Below are 17,437 nucleotides of genomic sequence, written 5' to 3'. Positions count from 1 at the left end.
GTGCGATTGGCACAGGACAGAGCAGAGTTTAGGGCTGTTGTACATAGGGTCGCTATGAGTCACAGGCGACTCGACGGCACATAACAACAACAACAATACTTAAGGGCTATATCTTTTCTCCATACCTATTAGACCTATGTGCTGAACAAATAATATAAGAAACTGGACTATATGAAGAAGACCCTGACATTGGGCCTAAAGGAAGTCTCACCAGTACAATATGTTCAGCAGACAACACAAACTTGCTTACACAGAACACTTAAATACTTATCACAGAAGATCAAAGCCACAGATTTCAGTATGGATTAGATGTCAATATAAATAAAACTAAGATCTTCATCATTGGGCCAATAATCGTGACAGATGGAGAAAAGATTGAAATGGATAATGATTTTACTTGGATCTACAAATAATACCCATGGCAACAGCAGTGAAGAAATCAAAAGATGTGTTGCATTAGGGAAATCTTCAGGCAAGGACCTCTCCAAAGTGCTGATGAACAATGCTGTTATTTTAAAGCCTAAGGTGCTTTGGATCCAAGCCATTGTGTTTTCAGTTGCTCCTTATGCATTTTTAAGTTTGACAATGAATAAGGAAGACTGAAGAAAAATCAATGTCTTTGACCAATGGTGTTAGAGAAAAGTATTGATGAAAATAAAACAGGCTGCCCAAAGAACAAATAAATCTGTCTTGCAGTAAGTGCAGCTATGTTCTTGTTAAAGGCAAAGGTGGTAATATTTGTCTCACATTCTTTTGTCATGTTGTCAGGATTGAGCAGTCCTTGGAAAACCACTTCATTTATGGAAAGGTAAACGTTCAGAGAAAGAGAGGAAGACCTTCAATGAGAAGTATTGACACCATGACTCCAACAATGGGCTTGAGCATGATAGAGAGTGTAATGATGGTGAAGAATAGGTCAAAGTTCTACTCTGTTGTTCATAGAATTTCTAAGAGTCACAGTTGATGCAATGGCACCTACAAACAACATAAAATTTTAAAAAGCAAAACTAAAACATTTAAATTGGTAGAAATTATGTTTTTTTACACATGAATCTATCTTTATATTTCAATATTCAAACACATCTCTTTTAAGTTGGAATATACTCATAGCTGACTCTCTAAGAGGTTTTCAGAATCTGGAACATGAGGGGGATTGCTCATCTTCATTTCGAGAAGCAGCTAGTGGTTTTGATCTCCCTGCTTTTGTGTTGGCAGCAACTTTCTACACATTTGACAATGTGTATATGTGTATATGCGTTTGTATATTTATATTTTATGCATACATTAAAAGGTAAATGTATATGTTGTTGACTCATATTGACTTTGTGAATGAAAGACCTGAACAATTGTATAACTTTCATTGTTTCTCCACATTCATAGAGTTTCTGGAGGCAAGCTGTTTTGGAAGTGAATGCCACTCCTGCTTCCAAGCTTGTGTTAATTGAGGAGCTCCACCAAACACTGTCCACCATGGGTAACCATTGTCACATTTGATGCATCAGTATCACAGTGTTTAGCATCACAGCAATCACAGATTACCTCTGTACAGCAAATGGACAGACAAGTGCTATACCACTTAGAAGAATGTTTCACCAAAACCAATTAAAACCAGGCCTTAGGGCTGCATATTAAAAGCACCCATCTTTGACTTGGCAGAATAACTTTTTATCCACCAGGCCCACAGAGCTCTCTCTACATTGGTGGTATTATTATTAAATAACTATTAAAATTTTATGAATGGAAGCTGAAAACTCAAGAAGAGTGTATGTTGATCCTTTATATAAGACAAAGAAACTGAATCCCAGAGTCTCCAAGTTATCCCCCGTAACAATTGCAATACACAAGAACTGAAAGAATCTTGGGTAATAAGAACCTTTAAAGATTTCCCCTTGCAGATCATAGTTTCTCTGACCAAAATAACCAATATTGTACATAATTCTCAAAGCCAATGTGCAGTGTACCTCAACCATTTCATTATTGAAAAGATGAAATATTTTAATTGTCTGTGAACTTTTCCTCTTACCACCAAAGTTACGGAGCCTCTATCTCTACACTTTATGAGGAGAATCAGAGCCAAATAATTTGAAAGCTTATTTTTTTAGCATTCTATGAGTAATATAGCATCATGTCACAGAAAGTATATCTTGTAGCATATCTAGAAGTTTTGTTTATTATCACCATTAAATATTTAACACCAATATTCCTTTTTAATACCCAAGTAAAAAATTTATCTTTAGGACAAACTATTTATATTTGTACCTTCTTAAAATCTATCAGAAAAAAGTAAAAACATGTGAATTACCAATTTTTTCAAAGTTTAGCTCATTCATTTTTACATACTTCTTTCTTGTTATAATGATGACCTTGATTCAAATTTCAATGGATACTGGTATTTGTTCTATTCTGTACAATCCTCATTATCTCCACTGTGCTCAAGCTCATTGTTATAGTAATTGTATCAATCACTCCCTCTTTTGAAAGTCTCCTTCTCTATCTGTGGCTCTTCACCTTTTTAATATTATATCTTTCTCCAAGGAATGTCCCCTTCTGATAAACAAGCATAAAGTATGCGAGACAAAGTTTCATAATCCTTGCCTTTGAGGTGATCCCTGGCTCTATATATTGCAAGACAAATTGTTCTTCATGCAGTTCATGCAATGTTCTGTATTACTCCACAACAACACAATTAAAATGCATCAATTCTTCTTTGGCTTTCTTTATTCATTGTTCAACTCTTAGATACATAGAAAGTAATCAAATCGTGGTGGATTGGTTCAGGCACACCTTAATCTTTAAAGTGACATTCTTGCTCTTTAACATTTTGAAGAAATTCTTAATAGAAGATTATCCCAGTGCAACGTGTCTTTTGATTTCTTGACGGAAAATAATAAGTATTGATTATGGATAAAAGTAAAATGAAATTATTATAAGTTCCATTTTTCTCCATTTATCATGACTCTGCTTTAATTAGTGCAGTTTGAGGATTTTTGTTTACTTGATTATAATTTTATTCATTATAGAGGTTATATTTCCATTAAATGTTGTTAGTGTTGTTGTTTTGTGCTTTTGAATTCACTAGGACTCATAACAGCCCTATAAATAATTGATCTGGACATTGCTCTGTCCTGTGTTATCTTTATCATCTATGATATACTTATGTCCATTGTTTCAGTGACTTTGTCAGTTCATTTTCTTGAGAGTCTTCCTTTTCTATGCTTACCCTTTACCTTTCAATTATAATGTCATTTTCCAAAGACTGACCTTTCCTGAAAACATGTCCAAAGAAGGAGAGTCAAAATTTCACCTTCCTTGTCTTCAAAGGAGTACCCTATTTGCACTTTCTCTAAGACATAATTTTTGGTTTTTTTGGTAGTCCATATGATATTTGATACTCTTCTGCAACACCATAACTCAACAGTCATCAATACTTTTTCTCTCATCTTTATTAATTGTCCAACTTTTAGACACAGAGAAAGTAACTGAAATCCTTGCTTTTATTCAATTAAAAAAATCAAAAGAAGATTTACTTGAAAGGAGGAGTGGCATAGTGGCATAGACTTCCTGTACGAGATGCCTCTGGAAACTCTATGAAGTTTGAGAAATTATGATAGTTATAGAAAGGCTTCAGGTCTTTTGTTCTTAGGGTCACTATAAGTTGTGCTTTACTCAATAGCTATCAACAACAACAACAACAACAACAACAACAACAACAACTTCTTAAATCTTACAATCTGTTTGATTCTAGAAAAAAATTTACTTTCCTTCATTTATGTTTTAATTGTTTATTTTGTTTTGGAGTTGAAAACATACACAAGAGAAAGTACAGCAGTTTATACATGTACTAGAGTGTCACTGATTACATTATTCAAAGTGTGCAACCATTCTCATGTTCCTTTTCTGAATTGACCTTTCTTTAGTAACATAGCTTAACTGTGCCCTAAGTTTTCTATAGAGTATCTTTGGTTGCTATTTTCAGTTTGATCTCATGTTGATAGTTATTTAAAATAACGTAATGCTCAAAGTTGAATTGCCAAATATTGTGTAATGTGTGTGTATGTGTGTGTCTTTGTCTGTGTATAAACATGTAACTCATTTGTGTGTGGTTATAAGTAACTCATAGCTGACCCTTACACAGGTTTCCAGAAGCTGTAAACTGCATAGGAGGATATTGCCTATCTTTCTTGTGTAAAGTAGCTGGTGAATTTAAACTACTTGCTTTTGAATAGACAATGTAAACTCCGTATCCACTAGGCAACCAGAACTAAATATATATGACTAATGAAAACAACCACCAAAATAGCAGATGCTGAGGCTGCTTATATACAATCAAACACTTCATGGTATTTGGTTTCTTCAGTTAGAGATTTAAGGTCGCAGATTCATGGAACATTCTTGTTAATAACTGCTATTATAGATATCTATTATAGATATCATTGCAAAGAGGACTTGAGGGGCAAGGATGGAAGTAATTGTACAACAATGAATGAATGTTAAAAAAGTGAACTGGGAGAGGGGGAAGGGAAAGTGAGGGGGTAAAATGTGCAACAATGAAGGAATGAAAAGGTAACAACTCTGCAAATATTCATTAAAATAATAATTTAAATAACAGTTTATTTAAAAAAAAGTTTTACAAGTTATAATATTGAAGTTTCATTTACATCAATGTGTTAAAAAGAGTTGTTCACTCATTTTACCTTCAGGTTTCTTACATAAGAGAGGATGTTACACGACAATAACAACTACATCACTAGGTCCATGCAGAGCTAACAGTTTTATTCTGAAACAGTAATATTTTCATCCTTGCAATTATTTCTCATGAACAGTTTATTAAAAAATAGAAATAATAAAACTTATTATTGATTATAAAAAAATAACTTTTATTTGACATCCCAGAGCACGAAATCTTAAAAATCTGCAATTTCTCCCCCAACCGAAGCATAATGAATTAATTTATATTCACCTACAGCAACAGAGTAATAAAGATAGTTAAATTAAGAGGAGGAAATAGAATGTGTGTGGGTGGTTGCCTCTAAACAACTGTCTCCTATACCAGAAGAAAACAGAAGAACTAGGTGTTGCCCAGTTATTATTACTAACATTTTGATCAAGGAATCTAAGCAATAATCTATCTATGGCATTTTATTGCCCTTTGAATTTGGAACCAAACTAAGTTCCTTTACTTTTATTATTTTCTATGAATCATTCATCTTTCAACCATACAATAGATAGACTTACAAGGTCAATGGACAAGGGAGCTACTAACACTAAGAATAATTTTTGTGGCCTATTTCATAAGGAGCTATCTTGCTAACCTCAAAGCCATACCTCTCTGGTGTTTGAAACCACCAGCCATTCATTGAGAGTTATCAGTCAATCTCTTCCCTTATTATTTATAATTTTGAAAATTCAAGGAAGGGTAAACTGTTAGACAGTTCTGTCAACAATAACGGGGAGGCAAAGGAAAACAGTTGTAAGAAGAGCAATTTTTGTCCTAAAGCTTAAAAGGTATAAACTAGAAAGATAAAGAGGTTAAAACACAATGTATATGAATAAAAAACAATGTATATTAATTTTGTACTCAGACCAATATAAATTTTTAAAAAGTGGAAAATAATTACAAGAAGAATGTACAGGTATTGCAATTACTGTTATGAAACAAAATGTGAGTGAATAGTTAAACTAAGAACTACCATGTTTTCTAACCTTTCATTTAAACCACAATGTTATTGTTGTTAAATGCAACTTGTATTGACCCTATGAACAGAAGACCTGAACACTTGTATAACTTTCTTCATTTCTACAAGTTCATAGTGTTTCCGGAGGTAAGCTATTTCAGAAGTGATGCTACTCCTGCTTCCAAGCTTGTAAAACCATTTAAAAAAAAATCTATTTAAACAAGAACAAAATGTGGAACTAAATTTATAATTATAGTGGAATTCAGAATCCCTGGAGTCATTGAGTCTGGCTGAACTCTCAAATCTACTGCCCTTTCTGAAAATTCACTGCTGTCAGTTCCAACTTACAGAATCTCATTGGAGTACAGAGGCTGTAAATCCTAACAGGAATAAAATGCCCATCTTTTCCCCTCTGAGCTGCAGGTGGATTGAAATGTTCTTTAGGTTTGTAGTGACTTACACTACAGACTATGCTACTAGAACTCCTTTAGAAAAGTTTTAAACCTTAAACCAGAATTGTCGCTGAAATATTTAAACCAAACAGCAGTTTACTGAATTAAAAAAAAAAAATTTGGTTGAAGAATATCTGACTTGAGTCCTATTTTAGGTCAGTTCCTCTAATTGTGCACCAATCCCATATTCTCTCAGTAGTCAACGACTTGACAATTACCTCTTTTTTCCCCTTGAATTATTGATTTCTTCCTTTCTCCTGGATCTCATTAGTGTAAACCGTATTGTAAAGATAAAACCCATCTCTCTCTCATACTTGTTTCCTTAATAGAAAAACTCTCAGAGTAGTGCTATCTTTCTCTGCATTTCTTTCCTTTCCTTAAATTCCTATCAAAACAGTCTTATACACTTTCTATTTCACTTAAGCCTCTCTTATCAAGGTTATTAGTGACCTTATTTTGCTTAGAAAGCCAATTATTAATCCTTAAAACACAATTGTTCCTTGATTGTTGACATACTCTCCTTTCTAAAAAAAAAGTCTTTTTATATTTTTAATTTCATACTGGTTTACTGACAAAGTTTGTATGCAATATTTTTCAAACCAGATTTACTCTTCTTTATAGCATTACATTTGTAGTGTTTTCTTCTTACCTCACAGTTTATTGTTCTGCACTATCTTCATTTTCCCACCATTTTGTCAGCCTTCTATATGGGCCACCTCTCAGAATCAAGAAACCAAAAATGATTATTACTGGATTAAAAGGCTACATAAGGACAGATGGGAAAAAGATTGTAGTTTCCAATTATTTCATTTTATTGATCCATAGTAAATTAACATGATAGCAACAGTTAAGAAATTGAAAGGCATATTACATTGGAAAAATATGATAACAAAGATCTGTCCAAAGTACTTAAAAGCAAGAACATCCCTTTAAAGGCTGAGGAGCCCCTAATCCAAGTCCTTGGAGTCAGCACTCTTGGTACCAATAGTCAGGAGATTAGGAGATGTATTGCATTGGGAAAGTATGCTGTCAGGGACCTTTGTGAACTGTTAAGGAACAATTATGTAATTTGGAAGAATAAGGTGCAACTGGTTCAGGTTTTTTCAGTGACTTGCTATGAACTGAGAGCTTGATCATGAATCAGGATAACAGACAAATAATTGCTGCCCTTGGACTCTGGTGTTGAAGAAGAGTACTGAATATCATATGGCCTGCCAAAAGAACAAACAAATATGTCTTGAAGAAAATGTACCCAGAGTGCTCCTTGGTGGCTATGAAGGTGCAACTTCATCTGACATTCTTTTGGCATGTTGTTAGGAGAAGATATTTCTCAGAATAGTTATATTACTAGGTCTTCTTTGTATGCATATGGATAATCTCCTTTCATTCACAATGATGCACTTTAGGACAGAAATTAAAATTGTCTTTTATCTGTGAATGCAAGACCATCCTTCCTTTGCTTTTCATCCACAGAACAGTATGTCATGATATTATCTGATTGAAAGCGGCCAAACCAGTCCGTCTCACCTCACTAAGGCCTACAACATCAATGTTCATGCATTCCATCTCATTTTTAACAACTTCTAGTTGTCAAAAATTTTCCAGTGGAGAAAAAAATGGTCCAGTGATCAGATACTATCCATATACACACACTATTATTTAATTATACAAACCAATAGTTAAATCCAAAGAGGAGTAAATTAAAGATTTTTAACAAATTTTGTAGTCCACAATTGACCAAAATATGCAATCAAGATACCTTATGGATAATGTTGTTGTTGTTATGTGCCGTCGAGTCACTTGCAACTCATAGCGACCCTATGTACAACCCTAAACTCTGCTTTGTCATGTGCCAATCACACTGTCTCTGACACTCCCATCCCAATTATCCCAGTCACTGAATCAATCCACCTCATAGAGGGCCTTCCCCTCCTGTGCTGTCCCTCCACCCTCCCAAACATGATGTCCCTCTCTAAGGACCGGTCTCTCCTCACAACATGTCCAAAGTATGTTAGACGGAGCCTCAGAATCCTTGCCTCCAAGGAGCCACCTGGTTTAACCCTTTCCAGGATGAATCTGTTTGTTTTTCTAGCAGTCCATGGTACCCTCAATACTCTTCTCCAGCACCACAGCTCAAAGGCATCAATTCTCCTTCTATCCTTCTTAGTCATTGTCCATCTGTCTGATGCATAACAAGTGATTGCAAAGATGATGGTGTGTATCAGACACACTTTCGTCTCCAGAGAGACACCATTGCTCTTCAGTATTTTGGAGAAGTCCGTAACAGCAGACTTTCCCAAGGCAATATGTCTTTTAATTTCCTGGGTACTGGTGCCGAGGGTTGACTGTGGAGCCAAGCAAACTAAAGCTGTGAACAATCTCAATCTCTTCACCATCCATCCTGATGCTGCCAGTTGGTCCAGTGGTGAGAATCTGTCTTCTTGACATTGAGCTTCAATCCATATTGGAGGCTGCAGTCCTTGATCTTCTGCAGCAATCGCTTCAGGTCCTCCTCAGTTTCAGCAAGCAAAGTTGTGTCATCTTCATAATGCAGATTGTTGGTAGATCTTCCACCAATATTGACCTCACATTTCTCCTCATAGATCCCAGCCTCCAGGATAATCTGTTCTGCATACAGGTTGAAAAAGGTATGGAGACATCCCTGGCATACGCCCTTCCCAATTTTGAACCATGCAGTGTTTCCTTGCTCTGTTACTGAACAAATAATTTGGTAAGTTGCACCCTATAAAAACACTGTTGCATTAGCATTGGAATAAGAGTCATCAACAACCTGCATTTTATATATGACACAGCCTTGTTTGCTGAAAACGAGGAGAATTTGAAGTGCTTGCTGTAGATCAGACTACAGCCTTCAATATGAATTTACATTTCAATATCAAGAAAGTAAATATTTTTACCATTTGACCCATAGACTACATCATGATAGATTAAAGAGTCAAACTGCCAAAAACTTCATTTTACTTGTATCCACAATCAACACTCTTGGTACAATCAGTTAGAAGATCAGAAGACTAATTACTTGGGGAAGTCTGTAGTCAGGGACCACTACAAATTATGAAGAACAATGATACCAGTTTGAGAACTAATGTACACTTCATTCAGACCATTGTCTTTTCAATTACTTGCTGTTTATTAGAGCTGGACAGCAAATAAAGATGACAGAAGATAATTCCTTTAAATGGAATGTTGTAGAGTACTGAATAGTACATGGGCTGTCAAAAAATCCTGGAGGGAGGATAGACAGAATGCTCCTTGGAGACAAGGGTAGCAAAGCTGTGTCTCACATATTTTAGGCATGTTGTTCAGACAGTCCTGGAGAACAACATTGTGCTTGGAAAATTGGAAGGTCAGCAAAAGAGAAGAGGCACTCAACCATATGGACAGTGATAGCTGAAGTATTTCTTAAATCATGACTATGACACAGAACAGGGCATGTCTCAGCTCTATTACGCAAAGTTGGTGTGTACCATAGAGTCGGAACCTACCCATAGCTGAAACTTTGGTGGGTTTTCCGAGGCAGTTAATCACACAGGAGGAGACTGTCCAGCCTTCTCCTGTGGAGCAGCTTGTGGCCTCAAACCCCTTGCCTTCAGAGTTGGTTTGAATTATGGTGTTAGTGAATAGTACTGAATATCCCATGTATTGCTAAATGAAAAAGTCAGTCTATCGTGGAGTAAGTCCAATCAGAGTTCTTTGAGGCAAGGTTGATGAAATTTCATCTTATATGGTTTGAGTATGTTGTCAAGAGGGGCCAATCATTGGAAAAAAATCATGCTGATCAAGGTGGAAAGTCAGAAAAAGACCCTCAAATTAGATTGACACAGTGACTCTAACAATGGCCTCAAGCATGGCTCATATCATGAGGATGACACACATTTGGTTAATTTTCAGATCCATTGTTCATAAAGTTACTCTGAATTGTAGCCACTTGACTGATGCATAACAAAAACACAAATCAGAAAATGTCAATGTGCTTGTTGACATCAAGAAAGGAATTAATATTATGTTTTCATTGAAAGCATTTTAGTGAAAATTAAATTAAAATTTTTAAATTATTTTTATTTGAGTGAAAGTTTTACATATGGCTAAATGAAAAAAAAATAAAAAATAAAAAATTTTTAAAAAAGCCAAAAACCAAAAACCAAAAACCGGGATATAGGGGCACAGGGCTGTGAATGTCTCTCTGAAAAGGCCAAAAGAAAAATAATAGCACAGTCTATCACTGCCCTGCCACAGAGGTGAAAGCAAGTAAAGAGCCCATATCCCAGACCCATGGTGCCTGTAGAGCCCCAGCAGCAGCCAGAGGTTTTTTTATTCATTGTTGATGCACAGATTCACAGTTGTGGTACTTAGAATGGGGCTTCTTTGGGAAGTAAGTTGGAAAGGGGGGGAGGCAAAGACTATCTCACAATACAAGTCTAGGTGTTAGCTCAAGTCCCAAGGTGCAGTTCCTTAATTAGTCCAGGCTCTGGTTTCAGGTCAGCAGTCATATCTAGATCATCCAGCAAAGTTTGCCTCAGAGCAGTTATAAGTCAACTTCGCCTTCAAGCTTCCAGCAAGAACAGCAAAAACTTTTAACTGTAGCCTTTATTTCAGGGCTCTTCAGTTTATTCCTTGAGAAAGTTTTTTCCACAGCAACATCACAGTCTCTGCATTATCAGGGCCTTGCTCTCACCAGGGTCTTGCTCCACTCTCCCTTAAGTCTTACTGCCACAAGTTTTGCCTGCCTCAAATCTTGCTGCCCATTATGAGAAGCATTCTATCCCATATTGTTGTTGTTGTTAAGTGCCGTTGAGTCTCAGGCGACTCATAGCGACCCTATGAAGGAGAGTCCTCAATGCTTGGGTGCCTTTCATCCTCTCTCCAGGTTCATAGGGTTTCCTGAGGCAAGCTCTTATGGAAGTGGATGCCACTCCTCCTTCCAAGCTTGTTTTAATTGGGGAGCTCCACCCCACTCTCTGTCCACATTGGGTAGCCAACCATTAACAAATTTGACACATCAGTGTCACGATGTTCAGCCTCACAGCAACCAAAAGTGATGGTGGTATGGCAACTTTTACACCAGGGCTATACGACCTTGAGGAATGTCTGAACAAAAACAATGAAAGACAGCCCCGAGGGCCGCTGATTAAAAGTCACCCTCCTTTGGCTTGGTAGTATCTCTTTCTGTCCATTGGGCCAGCTGATCTCTCTGTGTTGATGTTATATTCTATCCCATGTTGTTTGTTGTTGTTAATGTGCCATCGAGTCGCTTGCGACTCATAGCGACCCTTTGTGCAACAGCCCTAACTAAACTCTGCTCTGTCCTGTGCCAATCACACTGTCTCTGACACTCCCATCCCAATTAACCCAGTCACTGAATCAATCCACCTCATAGCTGTTGATAATTTTCAAGACCTTATGTCTGGATTTACAGTAGTTGGAGACCAGAGGGGGTTAACTGTAGTGGCTAAAAAACCAACATTTAAGCTAACACCACAACTTACCACATTGTTCTTCTCATAACACTTTACATCGATATTTGGTAACATTAACAGCCACCGATTAACTTCATTTAATTCATTAATTATTACATTTAACCATCCCTTTTTATATATTGTCTTTCATTTAAATATGAGATGCAGTGTTATGCTATTTGACGGGTCTTCTATCTGAGGAAAACACAAGAACCTCCCAGCCCTCGCGCCAGAATTAACTTCTTTAAAATTTATTTACACCTAATAGTTCTTATGTGCAGGTAGCTCTGACAGTGCAGTTCTTAACGGAGCAGTGCTGCATACCCTAAATCTCAAACTCCATTGGCAGTTCTAATCTACCAGCACTTCTGTAGGAGAAATATGGTCAATGTCCCCCCATGCAATTTAAAGCTTTTAAAACCCCACTGGGGAGTGAACAATGAGGCAGTTCTGACTCTATGACAATGAGTAGGTGAGTGATTATGTCATAATACATTCATTTCCATTTGTACTGCCTTTACAAAGATCAACATTTACACTTCTACTGAGCAATCAAGTGATATTTATGGAATTATCTGTTAGCAATCTTTCTCTACTTTTTAACCCCTTCAAAAAGTTAAACAATATGAAAAAAAAACCAAACAAACCCTCAAATCCTCCAATAAGTTTCTCGGGTTATAAATCTCAACAGAAGAAAATTCTGGAGGAGTCAGTGGTAGATTGAAACTGCCCAAATTGACAGCCCAAAGCAGTAGGGACTACACATCTCTATAGCACTTTCCAAAAGCTCAAGAAATTACTTTTGTTCAGCTTGGATCCCCCCTTTTAAAAACATGAAATATTAAAAGTAATTTGGTTTTCAATGAGTTGTTGTGTGCCATTGGATTGGAACTGAGCCATAGCAGACCCTCCAGTGGATTTATAGAGGCAGTAAATTAAAAGGGAAGAGACTGTCCATCCTTTTCCCATGTAGTAGATGGTAGATTTGAACCATATACCTTTTGTATTACAACACAGTTTTTTACCACTAGGCTAGAACACCCTAGGATTCATCATGACATTATGAACAACAGATCCTTGCTCAAGGTTGTTGTGATAATCACTGTATTGATCCATCTTGTTGAAAATCTTTCTCTTTTTTACTGACCAACTACCTTTCCCAGCATGATGTTAAGAAAATCAAATTACTTATTACCCTTTCAAAGGGTTAGGGAAAACAATTAATTTTTACTATTTCATGAGGGTCTCTGAAAAACTCTGTTATGTGTAAGATCTATGGCTTTTATTAGGTGAATTTGTATTAATATGTCACTAGATGCCTTCATTTTTTTTCTAGGAGCTCTAGATCTTAGGAAATTGCACTGTTAACTGAAAGGCTCAGAGTCCTCTAAGGAGAAAGATGAGCAATGCCCTTTCATGTACTTTACAACTTAAGCAATCCAATGGAGCTGTGAGTCAGTTCTGACTCAACAGCAATGATCGATAGATTGAGCAGTGGAGATAGATAGATAGGTAGTTAAATAAGAAAAAAAAAATATGTGATATACTTGACGAAAGTACTTAAAAGAAAAGTATGATATTATCAGTTTTAGAAGGTAAAGCAAGAAAAGTTCTCACCAGAATGTTTGGTTAAGACCTGAAGGTGAGCTGGTCAGCTGCTCTATTATTTTGGAGGTGATTATTCAAGAAAGAGGAGAGCCTTACAGGTGACAAGTTACTTGGTTATTCCAGGAAAGGTAAAAAAGGACAGCATGTCTCCAGTGAGAGAAACAAAACTGACAGCAGTTAGGTGAGGACAATGAGGACAAAGAGTCAATGAAAATGGAGACCAAGTGGATCTTTCAAGTCATTACAAAGACCTTAGCCATAATGCTGAGTGAGATAGGAGTCCTTTGAAAGATTGAGCAAAACATTGTCCTGTTTTGTCTTAACAGTTAAATGGTATATATCTGACTACTGTGTCCGGTTAGATTAAAAGGGAAGATGTCAAATTGGAAGCATATGAACCTGTAAAGAAACTACTGGAGTAAGTTAAATGAGTAGGTAAGGCAGTTTGAAGCAGAATAGTAGCTAAGACAGTTAGTAAGAAGTGATGAAAGGTTCATGATATATTAAAGTCACTATTAAAGAAATTTACTGAAGTATTGGCAATGTTGCTTTTGTTATTTTGTTGTTGTTGTTGTTGTTATGTGCTGTTGAGTCGCTTGTGACTCATAGCAACCCTGTGTACAATAGCCCTAAAACCTGCTTTGTCCTGTGCCAATCGCATTGTCTCCAACACATCCACCCTGATTACTCCAGTCACTGAATCAATCCACCTCATAGGGAATCTTCCCCTCCTGAGCTGTCCCTCCACCCTCCCAAACATGATGTCTTTCTCCAAGGACTGGTCCCACCTTGCAACATGTCCAAAGTATGTCAGACGAAGCCCCAGAATCCTTGCCTCCAAGGAGCAGCCTGGTTTAACCCTCTCCAGGATGAGCCTGTTCATTTTTTAGCAGTCCATGGTATATTCAGTACTCTTCTTGTTTTTGTTTTATGCCATCAATTTAGAACTGAATCATACCTGACCCACCAGTTGGGTTTTCAGAAGCTGTAAACTGCACGTAAGTAGATAACACATTTTTCTCCTGCAGAGCAGCTGGTGGATCCAATCCCCCTACCTTTGCATTGGCAGCTCCCCTCTCACTCACTAGGCCACCATGGCTCTTGGAAGTGTGGGATATAGGGTATAAAACACTTACAAATTCATTCAATTATACCTTTTTCCTATTTATCTCAAAGTCACTTTGAATATGAATAGTCTTAGTAAATTCTTTCAGAACTTTTATATACAATTTAATGTTACCTTTACGTGTGTTATTGCAAAGCTGAGAAATTAGCATATATTCATAAAAATACCATATATTCATTTTAACATCAGCAAAAATGTATTGTTCAAAAAATGTCATTGAATAGAGTTCTTTTACAGCTAGCACTCTATTTTCCTTACTGTAGGGAAGCTCTTTCATTGTTATTGTAATATAGACAAAAAGTGGCTCAGTAATCATAATCTAATCACTAAGGAAATGTATTATTGTGTGCACAGCCACTTCCTAAATAACATGCCTCCAGAAACTCTATGAACTTAGATAAAAGTTGATTATTGTAGAGGGGCTTCAGGCCTTTTGTTCATGGGGTCGCTATGAGCCATGCTCAACTGGAAGGCAATCAACAACAACAACAATATGATAGGTCTAGGAGCCAATGATGCCAAGGTCTAAAGGTTACTCTTTGTAAGAAAAAGATGGATTGAAATAGTGACTGTAACAATGGTCTCCAGCATATCAGAGATGGTAAGAACAGCACAGCATAGGGCAGGACTCAGATCTGTTCATAGGGTTGCTAAAAGGCATGATCATCTTCATGGCATCTAAGAACATCTTGAACTTTGCAAGAGAACTCAGGTGGTGTGGATTCTAGGGTGATGTACTGCTAATTTAAAGGCCACAGTGAGAATACACCAGTAGTCGTGAAGGAGAAAGATGAGAAATCTCCTCCTCTATGATTTTTAGCGACTGAAAATCACTGAAGGGTCAACTGTGAATTAGTTTTTACTTTACAGAAATGTACTTGGGTTTATAACTTTTACAGGTTCTGCTCCAGGACACTTTCTAATCCCCTACATTCACCTCACAGAAATGACACACTTGCTCATACAGGAAGTTTGTAAAATTGCTCGTAGAGATCTGTAGATAGCTATCATCATTGCTAGTAAAACAACTCACAGCACTTCCTTTATTTACCAAAAATGAAAGTAAATAGCTTTGTTGTCACCTTTAGACAACACATTATGCCCAAAGAAATAAAGAATACAATTACTTAATGCAATGTATTTTCCTCAGAGAAGTAAAATGAAATAGAGTGAATCACAAATGTGGGTTATAAGAAAGTATGCCCATTTCTCACTCTTAGATTAGATTCCAAAAACCATATTATTAGGCAAAATTAGCAGAGGCAAAGAGGAGGACCCAAGGTGGCCTCCAGTCTGTATCTTAGAACTACTACTGTCCTGGCACCATTTCTCTGTGGACACCAAGACTGCCGTAAGGTCTGAGACTTGTGTGAATCTGAGCCCCATGGCAGAACTTCAGAACCCAAGCCTCTAAGTTTTCAGTCATTCAATGCAGCTGGGGGTTAAAATAACCAGTGAAGGTAGCTGCCCCCATGGCCCTCCATAGTCACCCCTTTAACAATCTTGACCTCCTGCTCCCATTCCAAATATCCAGGAGGACCACTGGAAAATGAGTGATTTGCTGCTCCACTGTTAGGAATTAGAATCTAGAGCCAAACCCTGGACGTTAACAGCTATTTGGAAGAAGAGCGCAGCAGAATATAATATGGAAGTGAAGTGACCCACTATTCATTCTGCTCCGAACCACTAAATTACCACCAATACATTGCATGATACAGTACTTAGCCTCTTCAGGTCACTTAAAAGGACACAGCAGCACTCTGGGAATCTTCTTGGATAAACTCCCTCAAAATCCATTTCAGTTGCGTCTTTTTCACAAAGAGCTCTGACGATTGTTCCACGTTGGCAATGGGTCCAGCAAGTGACCTTCTGGGGAACTGGCTGCTTCAGCTACAAGTCTAATGAGCAGGTCTAAGGGGCTCTGCAGACCAAGAGCTGGACACTGAAAGAAAATCAAAATCAACTTGCAACATTGTCACATAATAGATTTTTTTACTGTTGACAGAAATGTAAAATGTGAGTAGTGGATAAATGAAGGTTGGATATATTTTTTGTTCTTGTGAGATATTATAAATGATACAAATAACAAAAAAACCACCAAGAATAGTTTTTAATAGAAAACTTAAATTTTTTTTAAAAAATTGTACTCACTAGTATATAATTCACTTCTCTTTCTCTTTTATTTCAGAACCTACAGATAGACCACCTATGCTACTGGTTGCAAATTTGGAAATCATTGAGGTTTTCTACCTTAATGGAAGTAAAATGGCAACCTTGAGCTCCATCAATGGAAATGAAATTCATACCCTGGATTTTATTTACAATGAAGATATGATTTGCTGGATTGAATCAAGAGAGTCTTCAAATCAGCTCAAATGTATCCAAATCACAAAAACAGGAAGACTAACGAATGAATGGGCAATCAATATTCTGCAGTCCTTTCAGAGTGAGTGTTTCAATTCATACTGCATATCACCAATTACAGATTTTTTTACATACCCATAGGCTGCTTTTCAGTAATTTCAAACATAGCTACATTTTTTAAATATGAACACACATAAATAAATGTACTCACTTCAATTTTTGCATATGCCCAAACATGCAACTTTTCTAGTCAGGAAGTCATAATTACAGAGTTAATGTTTTCTCTCTTTACTGCTTACTACTTTGTCACCTAGTTCGAATTGTGATTTTTCACTGAATAATAGTTGAACATGTGGCATTTTTTTTAAAAGAGAGTCAATAATTAGAGGCTCGTGTAGTGTTTATTATACCCAGAGAACGGTTAGCTTTTACTAAGGGGAAGCAACTGCCCGGCAGTGATTTACTCTTTCCTAGATGTCATATTGTGGCTGTCATACATACTGTCCAAAAAGTGACATTCAGTGTGTGAATTTGTTTTGATTTCTCATACTGGAAATCCGAAAAGTAACAACTGCTGTCCTTTTCCTACACCTTAATATTAACGAAATAATTTTCTCTCCTTTTTCTTTCTTTTACCCATATAAAAGTTTATAAATTTATTTATGCTTCACCAAACTAGACATGAGAATGTCAACATACATCCATTTGCTTTATAGTTTATGGAAATTATATATA

General features: G+C 36.6%; 1 protein-coding gene across 1 annotated transcript in view; it reads left to right on the top strand.

Annotated features, from left to right (window-relative positions):
* LRP1B (low density lipoprotein receptor-related protein 1B) overlaps window positions 1-17,437 on the top strand; it is a 2,414,068-nt gene that overhangs the window by 756,381 nt on the left and 1,640,250 nt on the right. Inside the window, exon 6 of the mRNA XM_006880809.1 lies at window positions 16,527-16,784. Within this exon, the coding sequence (XP_006880871.1) occupies window positions 16,527-16,784 (258 nt within the window). The remainder of the gene's footprint in view (window positions 1-16,526; window positions 16,785-17,437) is intronic.

Source organism: Elephantulus edwardii, unplaced genomic scaffold, assembly GCF_000299155.1.
Source record: "Elephantulus edwardii isolate Elephantulus edwardi_28Jun2011 unplaced genomic scaffold, EleEdw1.0 scaffold00010, whole genome shotgun sequence".
Taxonomy (NCBI): Eukaryota; Metazoa; Chordata; class Mammalia; order Macroscelidea; family Macroscelididae; genus Elephantulus; species Elephantulus edwardii.
The sequence above is the reverse complement of the archived record's forward strand: the minus strand, read 5'-3'. Positions and strand labels throughout refer to the sequence as shown.